This window comes from Podarcis vaucheri, assembly GCF_965113315.1.
Source record: "Podarcis vaucheri genome assembly, chromosome: 7".
Lineage (NCBI taxonomy): Eukaryota > Metazoa > Chordata > Lepidosauria > Squamata > Lacertidae > Podarcis > Podarcis vaucheri.
In genome coordinates, this window is record NC_138765.1 from 2377867 (window position 1) to 2405179 (window position 27313).

The window sequence follows — 27313 nt, forward strand, 5'->3', positions numbered from 1 at the left end:
TTTTTGCTCTCGCCTTTAGGGAGCTACAGTTCCCAGGACCCTTTGCAAACTATGGTTCCCAGGAACCGTTGCAGGGGGTTGGACTAGATGACCCCTTGGGTCCCTTCCAACTCTCTAAGATTCTACGATTCCTTGGGGGGAGCCGCATGCCTGACAGCCAGAGTCGTGGTGGGTGGGGCTTCCAGGCGAACGTCCATTGTGGGAACCGGCGCTCCTGGTGGCTGCGATTTTCTCGCGACACCCACAACGACATGGTTGGCACCAGAGCGCCAGACTGCATTACACCCATCAGATTTAACCCAGATCGATGAAAAACCCCAAAGCATTTTTTAATTGAAAAAAACAACCCTGTTGTTGTCATTGCTTATTTGCAATATTGAGCCCCCATCGGGAAGTCATAAGGTAAAGGTAAAGGGACCCCTGACCATTACGTCCAGTCGTGGCAGACCCTGGGCCAATGGCGCTTATTTCGCTTTATTGGCTGAGGGAGCCGGCGTTTGTCCACAGACAGCTTCCGGGTTATGTGGCCAGCAGGACTAAGCCGATCCTGGCGAACCAGAGCAGCGCACAGAAACGCCGTTTGCCTTCCCGTCTGAGTGGTACCTATTCATCTACTTGCACTTTGACGTGCTTCTGAACTGCTAGGTGGGCAGGAGCAGGGACCGAGCAACGGGAGCTTACTCTGTCACGGGGATTCGAACCGCCGACCTTCTAAGCTTTGTGGTTTAACCCACAGTGCCACCCGCATCCCACCAGACTGCATTCCACCCATCACATTTAACCCAGATCGATGCTTCCCGGGGGGGGGGGGGAAACGACCCAATGCATTTTTTTTAAAAAATTGAAAAACACCTCTGTTGTTGTTGCTTATTTGCAATATCGAGCCCCCATCGGGAAACCATAGAGGGCGCCATAATGCAAGAAATTCCCGTTTTATTCCCTGTGGTACATGATGCTCAATAAGCTCATGGGACAGTTCTCGTCAGCTATTCCTACCCTTGTCCCTTCCTCAGATGTTGAGCTTGGTCATCTGTTGAAGTCAATCCAATTTAGGTTAGTCCTGACCTTCATGAGGCCCATATCCCAGCGTGATGAACAGTCTGAACCCCATTTTAATACAAGTATTTTATCTTTTTAAAAATCCGCTTGACATCTTAGGAAAGGCCTTCTGTGTTTACGGAAGGACCTTTGCATATCAGCTGATCATAAATGAATTAGGCTGCTTACTCCTGTTCCAGAAGTGAGGTGTTTCCCCCCCCCCCCGGTCATGGGCAATTTTTGCTGATTCAATTAATAAGTTAACTAACTGAGCTCTATCCGATTTAGCAACTATAATTTCTTTAATCGGGTGACAGCTGGTGGTGTAGCCTAAAATATCTGGAGTTTCAGTCACCTGCCCTCCATCTTTTGATGGGGGTGAGAACTGAGTGGGGCAGTGTGTTGGCAGGATGCCTTGCCCCCTTTCATATTCACCCGTGTGAGGCTGGTTCTGGCATCTGGCAAAGGGTTGGGTCTTCCTGCTGGTCTGGGGAGTCTGGCATGATTTGCACACAGAACCCCTTAATTCACAGCCCCAGAGATTAAGCGTAACTGAGTCTCTTCCCATCGTAGAATTTAACAACAGTTGATGATGATAGCCCTGTATACGGAAGCTGTTCAACGCTTAATTTTTTATTATGTTTTTATATATATTGAAGAGTGGCTGGGACAACCCAGTCCGATGGGAGTGTTACAAGTACAGTGGTGCCTCGCAAGACGAAAATAATCCGTTCCGCGAGTCTCTTCGTCTAGTGGTTTTTTCGTCTTGCGAAGCAACCCTATTAGCGGCTTAGCGCTATTAGCAGTTTAGCGGATTAGAGGCTATTAAAGGCTTAGCGGCTTAGCGGCTAAAAGGCTATTAGCGGCTTAGTGGCTTAGAAAAAGGGGGGGGAGCGAAAAAAAATCGGAACACTCGCAAGACGTTTTCGTCTTGCAAAGCAAGCCCATAGGGAAATTCGTCTTGCGAAGCAGCTCAAAAACGGAAAACCCTTTCGTCCAGCGGGTTTTCCGTCTTGCGAGGCATTCGTCTTGCGGGGCACCACTGTAATAAATTATTATTATTATGAGAAATCCGTAGGCCCACGATACCGCCATTTTGATTCCTAGCCCCACGACGCTGCCATGTTGATGGGCCCTGGAGGGAAGAGGCACACGACTCCATCCCCGTTAGGAGCTTCCAAGAGAAACGGAAAATACATTTCAGATCAATTTATTGTGTCTAGGAATCTCTCCGACTTCTCCCAACACTTGGAACTTGTGGACATCCAACGAAGCTTCGGGTGCAAGGTTCAGAACACAGGAAAGGAAGCGGCGCTTCGCGCAGTGGCAGAGTTAAACTGCGGAACTCCGTGCCACTGCAGGCAGCGGTGGCCACCATCTTGGGTGGCTTTAAAAGATAATTAGACAAATTCACAGAGGAGGAGGAGAGGCCGCAGTGCTCTGCCTCCACAATCGGAGGCAGAAATCTTTCTGTACACCAGTTGTTGGAAACTGCAGGAATTATGGGGCAGAACAGGCAACTGTGAGACAGGACAGTGGAATAGTGGAACAGATGAACCACTGGCCGGATCCGGCAGGCTCTCCTCAGGTCCATTTACATATATATATACATTTTTATTATTTTTTTTAATATATCAGTTCCAGCAGTCATACAACATAACTTTCATCTTATACAATATTTTACACTTCCGTCAACGCCTCTGATGATTTTTTGTTCTTTATCACTTATTCTGCATCTCTTAATTTCTCTATTACTCTTAATTATCATTAACTAATAGTTCTTCTCATAGTCTTTCTTGCAATATTTCAAATAGTCCACATTACAAAACTTCTTGCAAACCTACTAGCGTAATACAGTGGTACCTCGGGTTAAGAACTTAATTCGTTCTGGAGGTCTGTTCTTAACCTGAAACTGTTCTTAACCTGAAGCACCACTTTAGCTAATGGGGCCTCCCACTGCCACTGCACCACCAGAGCACGATTTCTGTTCTCTTCCTGAAGCAAAGTTCTTAACCCGAGGTACTATTTCTGGGTTAGCAGAGTCTCTAACCTGAAGCAGATGTAACCTGAAGTGTATGTAACCCGAGGTACCACTGTATGTTCACCCACAATTACTTTTCAGATAGTTTGTATATTTACTCCAGTCTTCTAAGAATCTCTGGTCCCACAGCTTTTGAATCCTTCCTGTTAATTTATCTAATTCTGCATAGTCCATCAATTTCATCCTCCATTCTTCTTTCGTCGGCAGTTCTTCTTGCTTCCATTTCTGTGCCAATAATATTCTTGCTGCTGGCTCTCTTGACGTTCTTTGTAAAAATGTGTTTAGGTTTGCTTTTGAGAAGAGTCTTCAGTGACTCTACTCATCACCCCCGCCCCGTCCCCCTTCATGGGGGAGGTGGGGGGAGAACTGGAGGTGTTGGAAGTTGGGGGTGGGAGGGCAGGAGACCACGCCACCAGTTCCCTCCAGCTTCATAAGTTCTTGTCCCCCTTCTGGGTCCTCTTCACGCGGGAAAAGGGCCCCAGCTCCCTTTTGAAAACAAAATCCCAAAGCACAAGGATCCAGGAGTTGTGGTAGGGAAGGTGGTCGTAATACTCCGGGGCGATTTTCCTCACCTGGAAGGAAAAACATCGAAACACTGAAAATCGGACAGAAACAGAAGAACAAGGGGTGTAAACTATGGCAGGTTCTTAAAGAAATGGGAGTGCCTGATCACCTCATCTGTCTCCTGAGAAATCTCTATGTGGGACAAGAAGCTACAGTTAGAACTGGATATGGAACAACTGATTGGTTCAAAATTGGGAAAGGAGTACGGCAAGGCTGTATATTGTCTCCCTGCTTATTTAACTTATATGCAGAATTCATCATGCGAAAGGCTGGGCTGGATGAATCCCAAACCGGAATTAAGATTGCTGGAAGAAATATCAACAACCTCAGATATGCAGATGACACAAGCTTGATGGCAGAAAGTGAGGAGGAATTAAAGAACCTTTTAATGAGGGTGAAAGAGGAGAGCGCAAAATATGGTCTGAAGCTCAACATCCAAAAAACGAAGATCATGGCTACTGGTCCCACCACCTCCTGGGAAATAGAAGGGGAAGAAATGGAGGCAGTGAGAGATTTTACTTTCTTGGGCTCCGTGATCACTGCAGATGGTGACAGCAGTCACGAAATTAAAAGACACCTGCTTCTTGGGAGAAAAGCAATCTTAAAAAGTAGAGACATCACCTTGCCGACAAAGGTCTGTATAGTTAAAGCTATGGTTTTCCCAGTAGTGATGTACGGAAGTGAGAGCTGGACCATAAAGAAGGCTGATTGCAGAAGAATGGATGCTTTTGAATTCTGGTGCTGGAGGAGACTCTTGAGAGTCCCATGGACTGCAAGAAGATCCGACCTCTCCATTCTGAAGGAAATCAGCCCTGAGTGCTCACTGGAAGGGCAGATCCTGAACTGAGGCTCCAAGACTTTGGCCACCTCATGAGAAGAGAAGGCTCCCTGGAAAAGACCCTGATGTTGAGAAAGATGGAGGGCACAAGAAGAAGGGGACGACAGAGGACGAGATGGTGGGACAGTGTTCTCGAAGCTGCCAGCATGAGTCTGACCAAACTGTGGGAGGCAGTGGAAGACAGGAGGGCCTGGCGTGCTCTGGTCCAGGGGGTCACAAAGAGGCGGACACAACTAAACGACTCAACAACAACAAAATGCCACTCAGGGCCGCCTTTACCTGGGGGTGCAGGGGGCGCAAAATTCTGGGGGGCACCCGAAGCCGGCTAAGCTCTTAACTATCCACCTGTTATGAAATAATAAATAATTTTGATCAAGCTAGAAAAACAAAATACATATATAGCTAGGTACTGCCGAAATGTATACCTACTGTTTCACTAAAGGACTTTGTGCGCTCATTTACCAAAGATCACAATGGCGGCGCTTGTCAAACGGGGTGCTGGGAGGATCTTTGCCACCCCGACGGCGCATATGCTAAAGACTCCCCTGATGCCACTGATTATGGGATCTGAATTCAAGTCAGCTTCTGGGGAGGTGTGTCCTGGGCTGGAACTGAGATACAGCCATACCTTGGGTTACAGCCACTTCTGGTTGCGGACCGCCGAAACCTGGAAGTACCGAAACGGGTTACTTCCGGGTTTCGGCAGTCACGTACGCGCAGAACTGCTAAATTGTGCTTTGCCCATGCGCAGAAGCGCCGGATCACAACCTGCGCGTGCGCAGACACGGGTAGCGAACACTGCGGGTTGCGAACATGCATCCCACACGGATCACGTTCGCAGCCCGAGCGTCCACTCTACACTGAAATCACAACTGAATTCACTTTCACAATGTGCCCATATATCAATAAGCACATGTTCCACAGTGGAACGGTTTCCCTCAGGAGGTGCCGGACTCTCCTTCTCTGGAGGTTTTGATGCAGAGGTTGGATGGTCAACTGTCAGGGATGCTTGAGCTGAGATGCCTGCATTGCAAAAAAGGGGTTGGACTAGATGACCTTTGAAGGTCCCCACAGTTCTGTGATTCTGTGATTCTACTTACTATCTTTCAAAAGAAAAAAGATCCAAATGGTTCAAGACTCTCTTGTTACGCACATGGAAAAGGGACGTGATTTGCTTCATTGAATTACTATTATTTTTTCATTCCCTGTTTCATAGATTCGTAGAAATGCACAGTTGAACGGGACCCTGGGGGTTCATCTCGTCGAAGCCCTGCAAAGAAGGAACCCCAGCTAAAGAATCCCTGACAGATGGCCACCCCTTGGTTGGAAAATCTGTAACAAAGGAGAGTCTACCACCTTAGGTGGTCTGTTCCGCTGCTGAACAACTCTTACGATACAATACAATAATCTTTATTGTCATTGTCCCATACAGAACAACAAAATTGGGGGGGGGGATCTACATCAGACATTCAAAAACCAACAAGCCTGCTATCCCAGCTGTCCCAGCCTGGTTAGCCTCCTAAAAACTTTGATACCCAATTTTTAAAATACAGTATACTCCCATAGAGACTCCTTACACTGCGTTTAAAATCAAAATCGCATTTGGGTAGAAACTGTTTCTCAGGTGGCTAGTCCTGGTCTTTATAACCCAGGACCTTCTTCCAGAAGGCAGAAGCTGAAAGAGATCATTTCCGGGGTGCGCACTATCCTGCGCTATCTCTGCAGCTTTCTTGTGGCACCTGGAAGCGTAGATTTGATCCAAGGTGGGAAGAGTGCACCCAATTATTCTCTCTGCAGTCTTTACAACCCTGGACAGCATTGTTTTTCCCCTGGCCGTGCAGCCCCCAAACCACACACACAGACCGTGAGTTAATACGCTCTCCACAGTACAGGTCCTTTGAGAGATTGTTTTTCTGGAGGATTCTCAGAAAATATAACTTCTCAGAAAATATTTAGTCAGAGAGCTCAGACACATTTCCTCTTGCCCCCTGCTCTTGATCGCTCAGTTAGAGCAAACTGGAAATTCAGGTTTTCTCCGGGTTGACATTTGCTCCGATTTAGCACTAAAGAATGGGTTTCCCCCAGAATAGGACCGGGGTTGGGGGAGGAGAACTCCCTGGACCCGTCCTTTCTAGACGCAGGAGAAGTTGAAGTGTGGGTGAGCCGATAATCTCCTTTCTTGTCTCTTGAAACCGTGGGTTTGAGTCCTACCCTCCAGAACAGGAGAAAACAAACTTGCTCCACCCCCCCCCCCCGTGGCAGACCTAGAAATATTTGAAGGTGGCTATCTCCTCTCAACAATAGGCATATAATTCCAATCAAATTAATGGCAACCACGGGGCTAGAAGTTCTGTGAGGATTGCCAAAGGAGGGAGTCAGGCTGTGCCCTGGCCAAAGGCCAGGCGGAACAGCTCCGTCTTGCAGGCCCTGCGGAAAGATGTCAAGTCCTGCAGGGCCCTGGTCTCTTGTGACAGAGCGTTCCACCAGATCGGAGCCACAGCCGAAAAAGCCCTGGCTCTGGTTGAGGCCAGCCCTGTTTCTGGGGGACAGGAGGCGGGTGGGTGTTGGGGACCCCCTGGTCCTGAATGGGGCAACTGTGCCCCTGAAGGACCAGGTGCGCAGCCTGGGAGTCATTTTGGACTCACAGCTGTCCATGGAGGCACAGGTCAATTCTGTGTCCAGGGCAGCTGTTTATCAGCTCCATCTGGTACGCAGGATGAAACCCTCCCTGCCCGCAGACCCTCTGGCCAGAGTGGTGCATGCTCTGGTTATCTCCTGCTTGGACTACTGCAATGCGCTCTACATGGGGCGACCTTTGAAGGTGATTCAGAAACTGCAATTAATCCAGAATGCGGCAGCTAGACTGGGGACCGGGAGTGGCCGCCGAGACGATATAATACCGGTCTTGAAAGAACTACACTGGCTTCCAGTACGTTTCCGAGCACAATTCAAAGTATTGATGCTGACCTTTAAAGCCCTAAACGGCCTCAAAGGCCCAGTATCCTGAAGGAGCGTCTCCACCCCCATCGTTCTGCCCAGACGCTGAGGTCCAGCGCTGAGGGCCTTCTGGCAGTTCCCTCATTGCGAGAAGTGAGGTTACAGGGAACCAGGCAGAGGGCCTTCTCGGTGGTGGCACCCACCCTGTGGAACACCCTCCCTTCAGATGTGAAGGAAATAAGCAGCTATCCTATCTTTAAAAGACATCTGAAGGCAGCCCTGTTTAGGGAAGTTTTTAGTATTTAATGCTGTATTGTTTTTAACACTTGATTGGGAGCCGCCCAGAGTGGCTGGGGAAACTCAGCGGGGTATAAATAATAAATTATTATTATTATTATTATTATTATTATTATTATTATTATTATTAAACAGAGAACTGGAGGCAGAGGGGAGGGGAATGGAATGGAGTATCTGGGAAAGGGAGATGAAACGGCTGGCTGACTTTGATACTGCAGAAGTGCACTCTGTAGGACAACATTTTGCAGCAGGTCCAAATTGTTTCAGTCACTGGGGGGTCTTGGGTATTTTAACGGATTTTTTGGCCTAGAAGCAGTCCTCTATTTGAACGGTTGTCTCCCGTCCAAGCCTGGTTTAAAAATAAATAGCCCTACAGTGGGTAGGAGCTCTGAAAATTACTTCTGGCACCCTGGCACCAGAAACCTAAAAAGCAAATTCGCTTGCCAAGACGCTTTCCGCTGAATCAGATAGCACCTGCCCGGGATGAAAATAAAAGGCTCTCCCTATTTGCATTTTAAAATAGCGCTTCCCTTGAAGTCGACTCTTCCTTTGTTTTCAATAAGCCGGTGTTCCGACTTTTCGACCGCAAAAGTACTGTATAGATAATAGCTGCCACCCATCTGTCTCGAGAGACAATGGAGTGCAGCGCAAGTCAAACTGCTGTTAGAAGCGCTGAAGTGACCCCCCACCCCCCGGGCGCAAGCCTGGCCACTGTGTCTGGACATCCTGGGCTGCGCAGATGACAAGACCCCCCTCAAAGCCTCTCTGAGGTGGTCCAGAGGAAAGCAGAGCAATGCGTTTGGCACCAGATTGGCGGCAGGAGTTGCCGGAAGTGAAATAATAATAGTAATAGTAATTATTATTATTATTATTATTATTACTATTTATTACCTATACCCCGCCCATCTCTTGCTGGGTTTTCCACCACTCTGAGCGGCTTCCAACAAAATATTAAAATACAATAGCCCGTCAAACATTAAAAGCCTCCCTAAACAGGGCTGCCTTCAGATGTCTTCTAAAAGTCAAATACAATGGTACCCTGGGTTAATAACTTAATTCGTTCTGGAGGTCTGTTCTTAACCTGAAACTGTTCTTAACCTGAAGCACCACTTTAGCTAATGGGGCTTCCTGCTGCCGCTGCGCCGCCGGAGCACGATTTCTGTTCTCATCCTGAAGCAAAGTTCTTAACCCGAGGTAATATTTCTAGGTTAGCGGAGTCTGTAACCTGAAGCGTATGTAACCCGAGGTACCACTATAGTTGTTTATTTCCTTGGCATCTGGTGGGAGGGCATTCCACAGGGCGGGTGCCACCACCGAGAAGGCCCTCTGCCTGGTGCCCTGTAACTTGATGTAAATTGGTGCCCTCTTTTTCAATGTGATGTGTTTCCTTTCCCTGTTATGTTACTATTTTCAGCAATGCAGAAGCGGCCATTCTAGTTTTCGGCTATTTCGTGATGAATGTAACTTTTCCTTCTTTTCCTTAAAAATAATAATAATAATGGATTCAGTAGCTTGAGAGCTGCCTTGGGTGTGTTCTGCAAAGCAGCCTACATGAGACACAGTGTTGCCTGGTGGTTAGAGTGCTGGACTACGACCTGGGGGGAGATCTAGGTTTGAATCCCCACTCAGCTATGAAGCCCTTGGGGGCCACTCACTGTCTCTTCGCCTAACCCACCTCTCAGGGTTGTTGTGAGGGTGAATAAAGAATAATAATGTAATAAATTATATGTTGAAATGTTATCACCATTATAATTATCTGCTGCAGTAATAAGGATGCCCTTGGCATATTGGACTGTGAGATGGCAGGAAGGGACTGTACTGTTTTCTCAACGCCTACAAAATCTGGGCTGCATGAATGCAGTTAATTAGGGCGGGGTTTTTCCTGGAATATTGCAAGATTTGATCAACAGGCAATGGCCTCAAACAGGCTGCGCGGTGGAACAGTACAACTGCTTAATTGCTTATATGTGTGTCATGTACCCTGCCCCTCGAGGGCATGCAATACATTTCGCTAGGACAGGGTGGTCCAACACACACGCGGCCCTTTTTGGGTGGCCCATGCTAAGTATGCGGGTGGCGCAGTGGGTTAAACCACAGAGCCTAGGACTTGCCAATCAGAAGGTCAGCGGTTCGAATCCCCGCGACGACAGGGTGAGCTTCCGTTGTTCGGTCCCTGCTCCTGCCAACCTAGCAGTTCGAAAGCACATCAAAGTGCAAGTAGATAAATAGGTACCACTCCGGCGGGAAGGTAAACGGCGTTTCCGTGCGCTGCTCTGGTTCTCCAGAAGCGGCTTAGTCATGCCAGCCACATGACCTGGAAGCTGTACGTCGGCTCCCTCGGCCAATAAAGCAAAATGAGCGCCGCAACCCCAGAGTCAGCCACAACTGGACCTAATGCTCAGGGGTCCCCTTTACCTTTTACCTGCTAAGTACCCAGTGAGCATTGCTGGTGGCCCAACATCAGTGCAGGATTTATATATAAACTAAACAAGCTCTAGTTTGGGCCCCTCTCTCTTGGGGCCCCCCAAAAAATTAAAAGGGAAAAAAATCTGGATGTACATTTCCAAGATTTAAGAGTGTTTTAGGTTGTCTAGGCTCCTATGATGTAAGTCATGGGTCCCACCTGCTAGCCTGCTCCCTCAAATATCACTGCTTTGCCAATCAGAAGGTCGGCGTTTGAATCCCCGCAATGGGGTGAGCTCCCGTTGCTCTGTCCCTGCTCCTGCCAACCTAGCAGTTCAAAAGCACATCAAAGTACAAGTAGATAAATAGGTACCACTCCGGTGGGAAGGTAAACGGCGTTTCCGTGCGCTGCTCTGGTTCGCCAGAAGCGGCTTAGTCATGCTGGCCACATGACCCGGAAGCTGTACGCCGGCTCCCTTGGCCAGTAAAGCGAGATGAGCGCCGCAACCCCAGAGTCGGCCACGACTGGACCTAATGGTCAGGGGTCCCTTTACCTTTACCTTTACATTCTGCTATTTATCATTATCAATAGTTTGCATCATACCTAATAAATGAGATACCTATTAGGTCCATAGATTACCATATAGCATATATGCAACACAAAAAAACAGCAACAATTTGTTGTGGAGAAAGGACAGCTGGACAGATAAAGGGCCCCGTTACCTTCAGGAGCTGAGGGCCTCATCAGACTGAAATCCGGCCCTGCCCAACATCCAGGATCCCTCCCACAACCGGTTGATCTCTCGCGGCAGAAGTAGCAACAAATCCTTGCACTCTGGTGTTGTCCGAAAGTCCCGCCTCCCCACTTTCCCAGGAGCGTTCGGAGGGATTTAAGGGAGGGACCTTCTGTCCCGGCAGCAGCTTCTCTGTAGGGGCAAGACCTGCTGGGAAGGACGGTCGGGTCGCACGCAGTTTCCTGGACTAAAGAGTTAACTTTGCCCAAAGCAGAGGCATCACCTTGCCAACAAAGGTCCGTATAGTTAAAGCTCTGGTTTCCCCAGTAGTGATGTATGGAAGTGAGAGCTGGACCATCAAGAAGGCTGATCGCCAAAGAATGGATGCTTATGAATTCTGGTGCTGGAGGAGACTCTGGAGAGTCCCATGGACTGCAAGAAGATCCAACCTCTCCATTCTGAAGGAAATCAGCCCTGAGTGCTCACTGGAAGGACAGATCCTGAAGCTGAGGCTCCAATACTTTGGCCACCTCATGAGAAGAGAAGACTCCCTGGAAAAGACCCTGGTGTTGGGAAAGATGGAGGGCACAAGGAGAAGGGGATGACAGAGGACGAGATGGTGGGACAGTGTTCTCGAAGCTACCAGCATGAGTTTGTACAAGCTGTGGGAGGCAGTGGAAGACAGGAGTGCCTGGCGTGCTCTGGTCCAGGGGGTCACGAAGAGTCGGACACGACTAAATGACTAAACAACAACATTGCCCACAACTGACTCTGCCTCTTCGTTCCGAGCTGCATCTGACTCCAGCCTTGGCAAGGGCTGAGACAAGTCTACAGTTGGTGAGACCCCACTTGCCCTTGGCGGACCCCCCTCTGCTACACCAAGCCTGGAAGGCTCTACCCGACGGCAACCCAAGAGAATCTGTTGGCCTTACCAGTGGCAACCTGCTTCCTGGGATGCTGGGGAAGTCGTGGTGCTCCATGTGGTAGCCCACGTTGAAGGTGAACCAGTTCAGGGGCCCGTAGTAGGAGACGGTGTCGTAACCCTTGGCATACATGTAGTGCTCAGCGATGAAGTGCCCAGAGAAGGGGTGGAGGCCCATGGCCAAGAGGGTTCCAGCGACCATGTAGACCACAGGCGTGAAGCCCCATAAGCTGTAGATGAGGAGGTCATAGCCTATTTGGACAGCCACGTTAATGACCTCCATCTTGGAGACAGGTTTGGGGTTGATGAAGAGCGGCCGCAGGACGTAGAGGAGAGGTTGTAGAAAGACCCAGAGGAACTTCCTCAGCGGGGTGTTGAAGAAGTGTCCCTCCAACTCGCTGGGGACGTCGACATCCAACCCTTCCACGGCCAGGAAGCGGTGGTGGTCGACGTGGTACTTCTTGAAGGAGGTGGCGTAGGGGACGCCAATGGGCAGGTTGGCGAACATGCCGAAGAAGCGGTTCCACTTGGCCTTGTTGTTGCCGAAAGGCACGTTGTGGGAGATGTCGTGGATGGCCAGCGCCAGTGAGTGGTTGACGCTGCCCCCAAAGGCGTAGGCCCAGAAGAAGACCCACTTCCAAGGCAAGCCCTTCACCAGGTAGCAGGCCAGAAGCTGAGTCAGGACCATGAGGGTCACCACCCACTTCATGTTGGGATCGGGGCCCATCAGCTTCTTGATCTCCGGGTACTTAGCTGTTGTGGAGGAAAAGAGGGGTGAGAGGGGGGAGCAATAGCGTTAGTTGGTGTGGCAGTGAACCGCAGGCAGAGAGAGGGTAATAATAATAATAATAATAATAATAATAATAATAATAATAATACAGTGGTACCTCTGGATGCGAACGGGATTCGTTCCGGAGTCCCGTTCACATCCTGAAGCGAGCATAACATGCAACTGTGCATCTGCGCATGCGCGGGTTGCGTCTCGCCGCTTCCGCGCATGTTTGTGACGTCATTTTGAGCGTCTGCGCAAGCGCAACCCGAAAATATTCATCCCGAAGCCACTTCAACCCGAGGTATGACGGTAATAATAATAATATTAATAATATTTTTTTACTCATACCCCACCAATCCTTGAGGTTACCTGTTTCCTATTAAGCTGTCTAGGGTTTCATACATCAGCATCAATACCTTGAACTAAGCTAGGAGATTTCCTGACAGCCAGCAAGGAGCTTTTAGTGACTGCATAATACAGTGTTTCCCAACCTTTTTTGGGCAAAGGCACACTTGTTTCATGAAAAAAATCTCGAGGCACACCACCGTTACAGCCCCGTGACGTCAGCGCGCAGCGTCACGCCGGGAGGGACATGAATTGCTAGCAAATTACATAATCACCTCCTTGAGGGCTGGCTCATCTTCTCCGAAGGCAGAACCCCAGGCTCCATCCTGCCGCACAGACTCACACCATAGCCAAGACGAGGGGGGAAAACCTCAGTCATGCACAGTCATGCACATGTGGGGGCTAAATGAGGACGAAGACCGGGCAGAGAGCAGGGTTCAAATCACCCCACCTGGCCAGGACAATCCCTGGGTGCTCCCTTGGGCCACTCGCCTGACCCACCTCGCAGGGCTGTTGTTGCGAGGATAACACGGGGAGAACCACGCGCGCCCCCGGGAGCTCCTTGGAGGAGAAAGCGGGCGATGAATGCAATGCACGAAATATATGAGAGGCAACCAGGTTTTGCAGGTGAGGGGCCCCCGCCAGCCTCCGCTTCCAACACCCGGTGCAACGACGCCGAAGTTTCCCCCCGGGCTCGGCTCGGGGAGCAGCACTGCTCCCCCCCGGCTCCCCTTCACCCTCCCGGCTCTCTCTGCCGCCCACTGGGGACCCCCCTGATCTGCCAAGTCCGGAGCGCCGGTGGAAGTTGCATGCATGCATGCAGGGTGCCACGTTGCCATTGCATTGCACTGCACTCCATGCAACGCCTGCACGCATGCATTGCCTTGCACGCCCGCCAAGGGGTCTCCCCGCGGTCCGATGCATCCCCTCCGGCGCGGATGCAGCATTGCAAAAATAAAAAAACCCTGACGCAGCCCTACCTGGGGGGCAGCCTCCGCCTCCGCCGCTCCGCCTCCGCGGGGATCCCCGGGCTCCATCCTGCCGCCCGATCTCCGCGGGGGCGCAGGCAGGCTGCGCGGGGTGTGCGCGGAAGAGCCCCTGCCCGCCCGGCCGCCGCTGCACTCATTCCATGGCCGGGAGAAGAGCGCTTCAAACAAAACGCCCGGCCCGCCAGGCCACGCTGGGAAACGTAGTTCGCGCGGAGCCCAAGGGCGAGGGGACTACGGATCCCGGCAGCCCCCGCGCCGGGGACGGAGGGGGAGAGGCCGGGTGCAGGGATGGAGGGACGGGTGGGCGAGCGAGCGAGTGAGTGAGTGGCAGCCGCCAAGCCTTGGCCGAGAGCCAGGAAGGGCCTCCCCGGAGGAGGAGGAGGAGGAGGAGGGAGGCGCAGAGCGGGAGGGAGGGAGGGAACCCCAGGGGTCATCTAGTGACGGCACCCCAATCGAAAATTTGACTTAAAAAAATAAAAATCTTTCGAATTTTTTAATTTTCCCCGCGGCACACCAGGCAACATCTCGCGGCACACTAGTGTGCCGCGGAACAGTGGTTGGGAAACACTGGCATAATACATGTATCTGGCGAAGTGTACATGCACACGAAAGCTCATACCAATAGCAAACTTAGTTGGTCTCTAAGGTGCTACTGGAAGGAATTTTTTTATTTTGTTTCGACTTCGGCAGACCATCACAGCTACCTACCTGCATAATACATGGGTGCAGAGCTGTTCTGGCCAAAGGGTGTGTTGCCACACGCAGCACGAGCTGCAGTTTCTGAACCAACATTATTATTATTATTACTAATTATTTCTACCCCACCCATCTGGCTGGGTCTCCCCAGCCACTCTGGGCAGCTTCCAACAAAGGATTAAAAAAACATTACAACACCAGTCATTAAAAACTTCTTTAAAACTTCATAAACACTGTTGTCCTGCTGGGAATTTCAGTCTGAAATTTCAGACTGAAATCCCCAGGTGTCAAAAAAGGTTATTTATGTATGCTATTACTGTGGCCCGTGTTTCGTTAGCCCAGAAATGGAAAACGAGCGAGGTCCCAACTCACCAAGAGTGGCAATTTAAGTTGACAGAATATGCACAGCTCACAGACTTAACATATAGAATAAGAGAACAAGAAAAACATATGTTTAAAAAGGATTGGAAAACGCTTATTGAATATACGGGAAATAATTGTGTACAGCTGAAAACGCTGGCAGCATTAAGATAAATTCAGTTTTGATGGATGCAATAATGGAACACCGATTGGTGTAGCTTTTGAAAAGCATGCAGGGATTTATGATATATAAAATGAACCATGGAAAGAGGAGAAAGGAAGTCATTGATATCTTAAGGGTGTAAAATGAGTATTTTAAATTGTAAAACAAAATTTAATAAAAATTATATACAGTGGTACCTCGGTTTAAGAACAGCGCTGTTTACGAACGATTCGGTTTATGAACTCTGCAAAACCAGAAGTAGTGTCCCGGTTTGCGAACTTTACCTCGGCTTAAGAACAGAAGCCGAATGGCGGAAGGACACCAGCAGCGGGAAGCCTCATTAGGGAAAGCATGCCTTGGTTTAAGAACGGTTTCGGTTTAAGGACGGGCTTCCGGAACGGATTAAGTTCGTAAACTGAGGTAAAAGGTAAAGGGACCCCTGACCATTAGGTCCAGTCGTGGCCGACTCTGGGGTTGCGGCGTTCATCTCTCTTTACTGGCCGAGGGAGCTGGCGTACAGCTTCCGGGTCATGTGGCCAGCATGACTAAGCTGCTTCTGGCGAACCAGAGCAGAGCACGGAAACACCATTTACCTTCCCGCCGGAGCGGTACCTATCTATCTACTTGCAGTTTGAGGTGCTTTTGGACTGCTAGGTTGGCAGGAGCAGGGATCGAGCAACGGGAGCTCACCCCGTCGTGGGGATCCGAACCGCCGACCTTCTGATCAGCAAGTCCTAGGCTCTGTGGTTTAACCCACAGTGCCACCCACATCCCTAAATGGAGGTACCACTGCGTATATATATGCTTGTGGGCTTCCCATTGGGGGATCTGGTTGTCAGGGACTGGTTGGATGCAGAGGAGCGGTGGGAGAGGCCACCTGGGGAACCCCCAAGGGGGATCCCAATAGAGGAAGGCTTGGAGCCCGGGGATTGGTTGTGGGACACTGAGGAGAGGTCAGAGGAGGAAGCTTGGGAAGAGATGCTGGATACGGAAGGGACAACGGGCTTTAGTGAGCAGGAGGAGCCTGTGATAGAGAGCAGTTCAGACTCCGATGATGAAGCAGAGGAGAGGAGTCTAGAGACCGTTGAAGCACCCCAGGAGTTCCCCCCACTGGTGTAGTGATGAGGTGGAATTGCTATGAGGAATTATAACAAATATAGAATAAGCCATCTGTGTCAGCAATGAAAGCATTGTGTTGACTGGGTTTAAACTATTTTGATATGATTTTTGATCAATCCACACCTCTGCATCCCTGTTCCATTTCTCTTTATTGACAAGTCACGTGCACAGCCCAGTTGCTTCGCCAGGCAGGCATTCTCGGTCATCAGAGACAGTGGGCAGTTTCTTTGATGTAGGATGTTAATCTTAGGGCCAGGAAACAGATCTCACATGAAGGTGATAATGATCGCTGTCCTCCTGGCCATCCTCCTTATCATGTATATTGCTTGTTATCTCCTCCCCGGGTTGCCAAATGCACTCCTTTGTAGTTCTGTTTTGTTTACCCCAGAAATATGTGTGCTTAATTAGTTTCGGTAATTTAACTTTGTCCCCATGTGGGGTTTGTTGAAATGCTCAGAAGAAATCTGATTGGTTCTTACGAACACTCTGTAAAAGTTCTTTTGTGAATAAAAACGACCTGGGCCAGGGGCTGCGGAAATCTCACGGACAGGCACAGAGAGACACGACTATACGCACCCTTCCCAGAGTCTTGCTGGTTCAAGCCTCTGTGTATATTCTTATTAACCAGAGTTCAATCCTTCCTTTGTGTTGGGAACGCCTCACACTGGCTGCGACAAGCTCCCCTCCCCGCTGGTCTCCAAGAACGCGCAGGATAACGAGGAGAGCGGAGCGAGGGCCAGATGTGCGCAGATGCAGTTTGAGACTGCTTGGGAAACATCTGGAAGAGGAGGAGCCTTAGGAGGGGTGGAAGGCAAGGACCCTCAGTCCTGGCAAGAGGTGTTGGGAAGAGTTGCTGAGATGCATGCCATTTCCTGGACTAAAGGGATGCTGGACTCGAATAACTTGGCATTTAGGCCTGATGCAGCTAAGGGGCTGTCGTGTTCCTTAAGCACTAAAAGGGGAAAGGGAAGAGAGAACAAAACGATCTATGTCTAAATCTCTGGCCGTGGAGTCATTGCACTTCTCGGCAAAAGAGGTTTTCTCGGAAAAATAACGCCCACGTAAGATGCAACATCTCCAAGTGTGTCACATAGCAATGGCGCTGGGCCATTCCACCTTACCAGAGCTGAGATAATTAGAGAGTATGATTCTGAATGGTGCTGGATTTCTCAGGAATGTTGTAAAAGGTTCCTGGAACTCATCTTTCGCTTCCAGGTGGAAACATGTTGCTGCCTTAGTCATAGAATCATAGAACTATAGAGTTGGCACGCGCCCTGCAATGCGGGAATCTCAAGCACCCATAAAGACGGCCAAAACCTACAGAATTCTTTCTTAAAAAATTCCTTCCAGTAGCACCTTAAAGACCAACTAAGTAAGTTCTTGGTATGAGCTTTCGTGTGCATGCACACTTCTTCAGATACACTGAAACAGAAGTTGCCAGATCCTTCTATATAGTGAGAAGGTGGTGGGAATGGGAGATTGGCAGATAGCTGAGATGAGCCTGTTGACGACTCCTAACGACTGCAATAGGTCTTCCAGGAAAAGGCAAGGGGTGAGAAGGTGAAAGATGGCTTAGTCATGTATAATGAGATAAGAATCCAATGTCTCTGTTCAGACCAGGTCTCTCCATGGTTTTAAGTTTGGTAATGAGTTGCAATTCAGCAGCTTCTCTTTCCAGTCTATTTCTGAAATTCCTTTGTAGTAAAACAGCTACTTTGAGATCTTGTATAGAATGTCCTGGGAGATTGAAGTGTTCTCCTACTGGTTTCTCTGTTTTGTGATTCTTGATGTCGGATTTATGTCCGTTTATTCTTTGGCGTAAGGTTTGGCCTGTTTGTCCAATATAGAGAGCTGAAGGACACTGCTGGCATTTGATGGCATACGCAATGTTAGACGATGAGCAATTAAATAGTCCCGAGATGGTATGTGTGATGTTGTTGGGGCCAGTAATGGTGTTGTCCGGGTGTATGTGGCAGCAAAGTTGGCATCTGGGTTTATTGCCAACTTTGCACCAGAGCAAAGGAACCAGACATTGACCTTGAATAAAAATGTGCCCAGAAGAAGTTTTAGTGCTTGCTTTTTGCAAGACAAGCGCTTTACTGGAACAGCTACATGAGAAGATGGATTTGATGACTGTTGCAGTTAGCAATTTTGGACCATCAGTGAATACTTATATAGAAACCACTCGGGAACCAACCCAGGAATCTGTTTTGACAGGGCAAGTTGTGCAGGAGACAAAGGAGGAGGTTGTTGCTGAACCTCAAGTAATAGAAATGGAGAGAGTCGCGGCCCTGCAGGAACATAAGTTGTTGTTTCTGACGACTGAAGCTGGAGAAAGTCAGATTTGGAGAGATGGAGTACTGTTTGGTTTGGAGGTGGGAAGTTGGATAGATCCGCCTATGCAGGGATGTTTTGACTTTGGGGATCTGGTTTTGGGCCAGATTTTGGAGTTGTGGGGGCCCTTAACCTTGGAGGGACTTTGAAACATGCCTTCAAATATCTTTTGGATTTCAGTGCTGACTATGGAGAATGGGCTGACCTGTCGAGAAGGGATAAAGATACTGTCAAGTTGGAGTCTCCCCGAGATCTACTCCTCAGTGAGAAAGGAAGGAAATTAAGAATAAGATCAGCAGAAGACAAAGTAAAGTGCAGGTATAAACATGAAGAAGCCCTGCAGAAGGGACATGGAAAAGACTTAAGAGCCTTAGATAGAAGGTCACCAGGTTGATGGACTAGATGGAAGGGGTAGAAAGGACTGACAGAACCCGAGACCAGGAAGAAGAGACGATGGATGAAGAATGGAAGAAAGTTTAAAAATTCATTTAGAGAATTACTGTAAAATTAATGAGTGTTAGAAAAAATGTTGGAATGAAGCTATTTGGCTTTAGTAGAGATGCTTTAAGGAATTATGTATAAATAAGTTTTAAGTTTTAAGCTTTAGGGCTTTATATGGTAAGATAAGGTTAAAATAAATTAAGGTAATTTAATGACAGAATATAGTGAAAGATGGAAAGGATTTGCTGAGATAATTAATAACTAGAATACAAAAAAGGGAGGTGTGAGGAGGTCGATGAAACAAGTTAACGAAAGATAAAGATTTGGGAATATTGGATTTGTTTTTTAAATTTTTTGTTTGCTTTTGTTTTTGGTTATGATGTATTGTGTGTTTTGTTTTTTCTTTTTTTCTTTTTATTGACTTGTATTGTTGAATTCTTTTTTTTTTGTCTATCTTTCTTCCTTTTTCTTTTTCTCTCTGTAATTTTAAATTCTCAATAAATATCATTTAAAAATAAATAAATAAAAGTACGGAGCAAAAGGTAAGCGTAAATAATCCCTGCATCTCTCCTCTAATCTTTCTTTCTTTTTTTAAATGATATTTATTGGAAAAAGATTTTTTTTAAAAAATTACAAAAAAATAAAAAAGACAAAATTACAAAGAAAAAAGACAAAAACAGAAAAATAAAAATAAAAAAATTAAACCATCATTTTCAAATTCTCCAATTTCATTACCTTCTTTCCATGACCTCCTCCTCCTCCCATCTCTTGTATCTTGATTAATAATTGTCACAGCAAATCCTTTCCATAATTCATAGTATTCTGTCCTTGCATTACCTTACTCTATTTTCATCTTATCTTATAAAAAACCTTAAAACTTAAGACTTAAGCCTTATTTTTACCAGCTTCTCATAACCATAACCTTTTTACCTGATTCTTTAAACATTTTTACAAGAGCCAAGTAATTTCATTTCAACATTTTTCCAACGTTCATAAAACATTTCTGATGATAAAAAAGAGAATGAAAACAATGCAATCTTCTTCCAGCGTCCCCTCTCCCCAGTCCCGGGATTGTCAGTCCCCCCTTTTTTTATCCCATTAGTCTGGCACATTAACCTGGTGATCTTATATCCGAGGCCTTCAAATCTCTTCCATGTCCCTTCCGCAGCTCTTCTTCATATTTTCCTTTCACTCGTGGGAACTCCAGCTTGGTAGTGTTTTTGACCCATTTCAACAAATCAGCCCCTTTCTCATAGTCCAGACTAGACTCCATGTGGTATTTTAAAACATGTTTCAGATTCCCTCCAAGGTTGGGAGTCCCAACAGCTCCAAACCTCTGACGGCCCATTGCCAGACTCGGAAAGTCCAAACATCCCTGCATAAGGGGGTCAGTCCAACCCCCCATTTCCAAATCAACCCAAACTTTGTCTTTCCAAATCTGGTTTTTTCCAAGTTCATTTGTCAAATCCAAAGGCTCATTTTCCTGCTGGGCCAAAAGTCCCTCCATCCCTGGCACCCAAGATTCATCCCTGGAGCCCAAGATTTCACACCCTGATATGTACCCATGAAATCAGATACGAATGTTCTCAAGAAGGGGTGTGCCTGCAGATTTGTGTTTCATTGAATTGATTGATTGATTAAATTAAAGCATGTCAGAGTACGCACAACCTATTTTCAGCCTTTCCACAACCCCATGAGAGAAGCGTTAAGAGGACATAGTGGGGCTTGTTTCCCCCCCCCTCCTCCTCAATTCCCCCGGGATCTCCTGCATGCAACATGGCAAGGGCTCCTTGGGGCAGCGGCAGGTCAGGGGGCCTCACCCCACAGTTCACATGGCTTTAGGGTAGTGGCAGCCCTACATTCTGGGGGCCCTGAAGCCTCAACTGCCATGGGACCCCTATCACTGTTATCTTCTTCCATAGGGTTAAAGGTAAAGGGACCCCTGACTATTAGGTCCAGTCGTGGCCAACTCTGGGGTTGTGGCGCTCATCTCGTTTTACTGGCCGAGGGAGCCGGTGTACAGCTTCCGGGTCATGTGGCCACTTCTGGCGAACCAGAGCACCGCAGGGAAACGCCGTTTACCTTCCCACCGGAGTGGTACCTATTTATCTACTTGAACTTTGACATGCTTTCGAACTGCTAGGTGGGCAGGAGCAGGGACCGAGCAACGGGAGCTCACCCTGTTGCGGGGATTCGAACCGCTGACCTTCTGATTGGAAAGTCCTAAGCTCTGTGGTTTAACCCACAGCGCCACCGGCGTCCCTCTCTTGTGGCATAAGGTTAAGCATAAACATGCATAAACACATATTTCTAACAAACATATACGCCCCAACATTTCTCCGATGAAAATAGGGCTGTCCTATTCAACAACAACAATGATAATAACCTTACTATTTATACCCGCCTATCTTATGTGGTTGCCCCAGGCACTCTGGGTGGCTTTCAACATGCATACAAACATAATAAAACAGTAAATATTTAAAAACTTCCCTATACAGAGCTGCCTTCAGATGCAACGGGGGGGGGGTCAGATAACTCCATACCCTCCAACATTTCTCTGATGAAAATAGGGACGTCCTAAGGAAAACGGACGTGGGTGGCAACATGACCCGGAAGCTGTACGCCGGCTCCCTCGGCCAATAAAGCGAGTTGAGCGCCGCAACCCCAGAGTCGGCCACGACTGGACCTAATGCTCAGGGGTCCCTTTACCTTTACCTTTAAGGAAAAGCAGGACAGTCAAGGATCAATTCAGAAACCGGGACGGCTTCTGCAAATCCAGGAATATCTCTAGAAAAGAGAGACATTTGGAGGGTCTGCAGATGGATCTCAAACTCTTGCAAAAGGTCCTAGCCAAATAATCCTAGCACACTGAAATGGTAACTCTAGTAGACGGTCCCTATGTCTCTTAGTAGTGTGTGCAGGAATACACATCAGCGCCGGACACACATGACGATTCAGACACGCACCTTGTAACAGCAGAGTGCTGGATTTATGTATAAACAAGCTCTAGCGTAGGGCTCCAGTCTCTTGGGGGCCCCAAAAAAATTAAAGTAAAAAAACAACTGGATGTACATTTCTAAAATAAAAGATAAAAAACAGATAAAATAAAAACTAAATACAGCAACAGTGTGTTGTGTTGTGTTCTGTTGTGTTGTGTTGTTGTGTTGGCTCCTATGATGTAAGCAATGGGCCCCACCTGCTTTTATTAACTACAATTGCATTGTACAGGTTATAAAACTTAACTTCATCTTAATAAAGCTACTTATAATTATTAGAAGTTTGCATCATATATCACCTATTATTATTTCATGTTATAGCAAGTTTCCAGAGCCTACTAGATTATGAGTCCTTGCAAATTGTGTTTCTAAAGAAACTTCTGTTATTACCAAATGCCAATGGGTTTGCATTATTCGGTTTGTTATGAATCAAAAAATCATTTTAAGTTAAGAGCTTAATAATGATTTCGCTATTAATATGCTTCTTCTCAATTGTATTTCACTACTAATAAACTTCTTAAGTCTATTAGTAGTGAAATACAATTACTAATTTCACTTCTTAATTGTACTTCAGTTCAACGATTACTTTGATAAAATACATATTTTGGGATGTGCAAAGGGCTTGAGATCCCTATAAGGTCCATAAATGTCCATCTAGCATATATTCAACACAAAAAACAGCGACGATTTGTTGTGGACAAAGGACAGCTGGACATATCAAGGGCCCCATTACCTTCAGGAGCTCAGGGCCTCATCCAACCTAAATCCAGCCCTTCTTGGTGCTGGTAGCCACGTCAGTCCAGTTCCCTTCCCGCCTGGTCCCAGTTCACCCACTTCGCCCTTCACCCACCCCTCCAGTCTCTGCCCTTGGCAGAGTCCTCCACCTGCAACCTCACCCAGGATCTCCTTCCTTCGGCTTGTGTGGGGCTGGTCTGTGTAGACCCACTCGAAGTCATCTCTGCTCCCGGTGTTGGCCATGGGGAGGACCTCTCTGAGCCTGGCTCAAGACTCTCCCCGCTTTTATGGAGAGTCGCTTGGGGTGTGATCCCCACAGCTGCCTTCTGAGAGTAAGGTGAGACTACCCTTCTTGAACCCAAATCCTGTCCAACCTGCTGGGCAAGGGCACCTGTTCAGCCAGTTTGCTCCCCTGAGGAATTCCTACCTCCGTGGGCAACAGCAGATTCGCACTTTAGAAAGTGTGTCATTGCCATGTGCAACTAACTCCTCTGCTGTGAAGATGATGATTCGCTATCTTCAAATGGAATGTAATTGTGGAATACGGTGTGCCGTTCTGGTTTGCATCGTCTGGAAAAAGGAGATGTTGTCATGCCAGGGATGTTGCAGCTGTCAGTCAAAGGTAATTGTTAAAATCAAGAGGCTGCAGCGACTCTGCCCTGTGAAGAAATATTTCGGGGTCCTGGGCCAAGTTTAGGAAGGTGTGTTTTGTGTCTACCTGTGTACTGCTGCAGCTGTTTTTTCTAATTACTCTTTTGGGCGATGGGTGGGGGTTTTTTTACCGTTGCGCAGATCCTTAGTGACAGTGTGACCAAGACCTGCATACAGTGGGAAGTGTGTTTCTCTTTCTGAAACTCTGATCAGTTTCTTCCTGTTTGAGGCTATTACATCGAATAAGGAGGGGGATGAAGGTTTTATGGTCAACAGTGGTGCCCCGCAAGACGAATGCCTCACAAGACGGAAAACTTGCTAGACGAAAGAGTTTTCCGTTTTGGAGGTGCTTCGCAAAAAGAAACTCCTATGGGCTTGCTTCGCAAGACGACAATGTCTTGAGAGTTCCTGCTGGTTTTTTTCCCTCCCCCCCCCTTTTCTAAGCCGCTAAGCCGTTTATCAGCTGATCCGATCAGCAGATAAGCCGCTAAAAGCCGCTAATAGCGCTAATCCGCTAATCCTTCAATGGGCTTGCTTCGCAAGACGAAAAAACTGCTGGACGAAGAGAATCACAGAACGGATTCTTTTCGTCTTGCAAGGCACCACTGTATTTTCAGGGGGTGGACATTGGTGTCATTTCCAACTCTACAATTCTATGGTTTTATGGTTCTATGATATGGGTGTGTGTGGGTGTCAAGCTGATGTATATTTGGCTCTGGGTGGTTTAGTTTGGTCCAAATCGAGTATACACTTCCTGAGTAAATGCTAAATGCAGTACTTCGGGTCAAGGAACCATCATAGCTTCTAGAGAGCCATGAACATTTGTGTCCTGGGCTTTTTAGACTAATCTACCCATGTACTAAGGGATGCGGGTGGCGCTGTGGGTTAAACCACAGAGCCCAGGACTTGCCGATCAGGAGGTCGGCGGTTCGAATCCCCGCGACGGGGTGAGCTCCCATTGCTTGGTCCCTGCTCCTGCCAACCTAGCAGTTCGAAAGCATGTCAAGTGCAAGTAGATAAATAGGTACCACTGTGGCGGGAAGGTAAAAGGCGTTTCTGTGCGCTGCTCTGGTTTCGCCAGAAGCGGTTTAGTCCTGCTGGCCACATGACCTGGAAAAACTGTCTGCGGACAAACGCCGGCTCCCTCAGCCAGTAAAGTGAGATGAGCGCCACAACCCCAGAGTCGTCTGCAAATGGACCTAACAGTATCTTTACATTTACCCTTTACCCATGTACTATCTGAGACCAAAGTGGCGCAATGGTTGCCATATGTGACTTTTCCCCCCAGCTCTCCCACCCCACTATCAAGCGTCTCCTTGCCCCTGAAATGATCTTTGTAGGGACAGCTGTTTGGTAATCAGCTCTCACAGCTGTTTGGTCCAGCTCTCACTTCCATACATCACTACTGGGAAAACCAGAGCTTTAACTATATGGACCTTTGTTGGCAAGGTGATGTCTCTGCTTTTTAAGATGCTGTCTAGGTTTGTGATTGCTTTTCTCCCAAAAAGCAGGTGTCTTTTAATTTCGTGGCTGCTGTCACCATCTGCAGTGATCATGGAGCCCAAGAAAGTAAAATCTCTCGCTGCCTCCATTTCTTCCCCTTCTATTTGCCAGGAGTTGATGGAACCAGTGGCCATGATCTTCGTTTTTTTTAATGTTAAAATACAACAATTCATCAAATATTAAAAAGCTTCCCTAAACAGTGCTGCCTTCAGTGAAACTCATCCATAAGTGAAACCTGTGTGTGTTCCTCGCATGATTTACAGATTTTGTGTTGCCTGCATTTTTCCATGCTGTTTTCAGAAATTATTTCAGGTCAGGTCAGTTTGAACCTTTTTGGGCCTTAATTGGACACAAGATGTGAAAATTATAGTCCCAAACTGAGTATTATGTATTTAAGTTTTACACAATTAACGTGGGTTTTTTTCCTGTGTAGCGTATCTACAGTATTGCCAGAAGCCAACATGGTTCCTCATTTTAATAAGGTCATAAAAGTAAAGGTCCGTATAGTAAAAGCCTTGGTTTTCCCAGTAGTGATGTATGGAAGTGAGAGGTGGACCATAAAGAAGGCTGATCGCCAAAGAATTGATGCTTTTGAATCATGGTGCTGGAGGAGACTCTTGAGAGTCCCATGGACTGCAAGAAGATCAAACCTCTCCATTCTGAAGGAAATCAGCCCTGAGTGCTCACTGGAAGGACAGATCGTGAAGCTGAGGCTCCAATACTTTGGCCACCTCATGAGAAGAGAAGACTCCCTGGAAAAGACCCTGATGTTGGGAAAGATGGAGGGCACAAGGAGAAGGGGACGACAGAGAATGAGATGGTTGGATGGTGTTCTTGAAGCTACCAGCATGAGTTTGATCAAAATGCGGGAGGCAGTGGAGGACAGAAGTGCCTGGCGTGCTCTGGTCCATGGGGTCACGAAGAGTCGGACACGACTAAACGACTAAACAACAAAGGTAAAGGTAAAGGGACCCCTGGCCATTAGGTCCAGTCGTGGCTGACTCTGGGGTTGCGGCGCTCATCTCGCTTTATTGGCCAAGGAAGCCAGCGTACAGCTTCCGGGTCATGTGGCCAGCATGAACAAGCCACTTCTGGTGAACCAGAGCAGCGCACAGAAACGCTGTTTACCTTCCCACCAGAGCGGTACCTATTTATCTACTTGCACTTTGACCTGCTTTCGAACTGCTAGGTTGGCAGGAGCAGGGACCGAGCAACGGGAGCTCACCCCGTCACAGGGATTCGAACCGCCAACCATAAGGTCATAGGCTATCAAAATGGGCAGGGGGGCATGACTCCAGACAGTAACAACCATCCCCTTCTAGCTCATGGCCAATTATCAATTTGGATATCATAGAATCACAGAATCATAGAATCCTAGAGTTGGAAGAGACCACAAGGGCCATCGAGTCCAACCCCCTGCCAAGCATGTTGGCAAGGAGCATTGGGTCTCCGTCAATGGATGCATTTGCAATGGTTTCAGCGTTGTTCCCTGAGCTGTCGCAAGAACCAACCATACTTGTCAAACAGCTTTAGCCAGGCTAGCTGGATAGAACTTACCCCATAAATTCATTGGGGGGGGGGAAATTTAAAAAATCCTTCCAGTAGCACCTTAGAGACCAACTGAGTTTGTTCTTGGTATGAGCTTTCGTGTGCATGCACACTTCTTCAGATTCACTGAAACAGAAGTCACCAGACCCTTATATATAGTGGGAGGGTGGGGTGGGGTTTTTCTCAGAAGGGTGGTGGGAGATGGGTGATTGACTCAGTGGGTATGGTAAACCTGTTAACAACTGCAATTAGTCCTACAGGGAAAAACAAGGGATGGTATGCAGATGATTAGCATATGTAATGAGACAGGAATCCAATATCTCTATTAAGACCAGGTCTCTCCATAGTTTTCAGTTTAGTGATAAGTTGTAATTCAGCAACTTCTCTTTCCGGTCTCTTTCTGAAATTCTTTTGCAATAAGACAGCTACTTTGAGATCTTGTATAGAATGTCCTGGGAGACTGAAATGTTCTCCTCCCGGTTTCTCAGTCTTGTGATTCCTGATGTCAGATTGATGTCCATTTATCCTTTGGCGCAGGGTTTGGTCTGTTTGCCCAATATAGAGAGCTGAAGGGCACAGTTGGCATTTGATAGAATACACAATGTTAGAAGATGAGCAATTAAATAGGCCTGAGATGGTAAGTTTGATGTTGGGGCCAGTGATGGTGTTGGCAGCAAAGTTGGCATCTGGGTTTGTTTATTGCAGGCTCTGGTACCAGTTGTATTATTGTGGGTGAGGAGTTGTTTAAGATTGGGTGGCTGTCTGTAGGCAATGAAAGGTTTTCTTCCCAGAGCTTGAGAAAGAGAACTCTTAACCACTACTGATTTTATAATGAATTGGTTTTAGAATGCTGTATTATTTTACTGTTGTTAGCTGCTCTGAGCCTG

At 47.6% G+C, this 27313-nt stretch overlaps 1 protein-coding gene across 2 annotated transcripts in view; it reads right to left on the reverse strand.

Annotated features, from left to right (window-relative positions):
- The window catches only part of LOC309536908 (sphingolipid delta(4)-desaturase/C4-monooxygenase DES2-like), a 135975-nt gene extending 112905 nt beyond the window's left edge, over positions 1–23070 (reverse strand). The window contains exons 1-3 of one of the 2 annotated variants that reach the window (XR_014221732.1): positions 22886–23070; positions 11785–12527; positions 3105–3651 (exon numbers count right to left, since the gene is read on the reverse strand). Coding sequence is in view for 1 of the 2 variants with exons in the window: in XM_082231299.1 (XP_082087425.1) it covers positions 3508–3651; positions 11785–12527; positions 22886–22967 (969 nt within the window). In the remaining variant the exon portion in view is untranslated. Of the gene's footprint in view, positions 1–2232; positions 3652–11784; positions 12528–22885 lie in introns of those variants that run through there. The other variant, XM_082231299.1, reaches the window with a different exon arrangement.
- Between the last annotated feature and the right edge of the window lie 4243 nt (positions 23071–27313).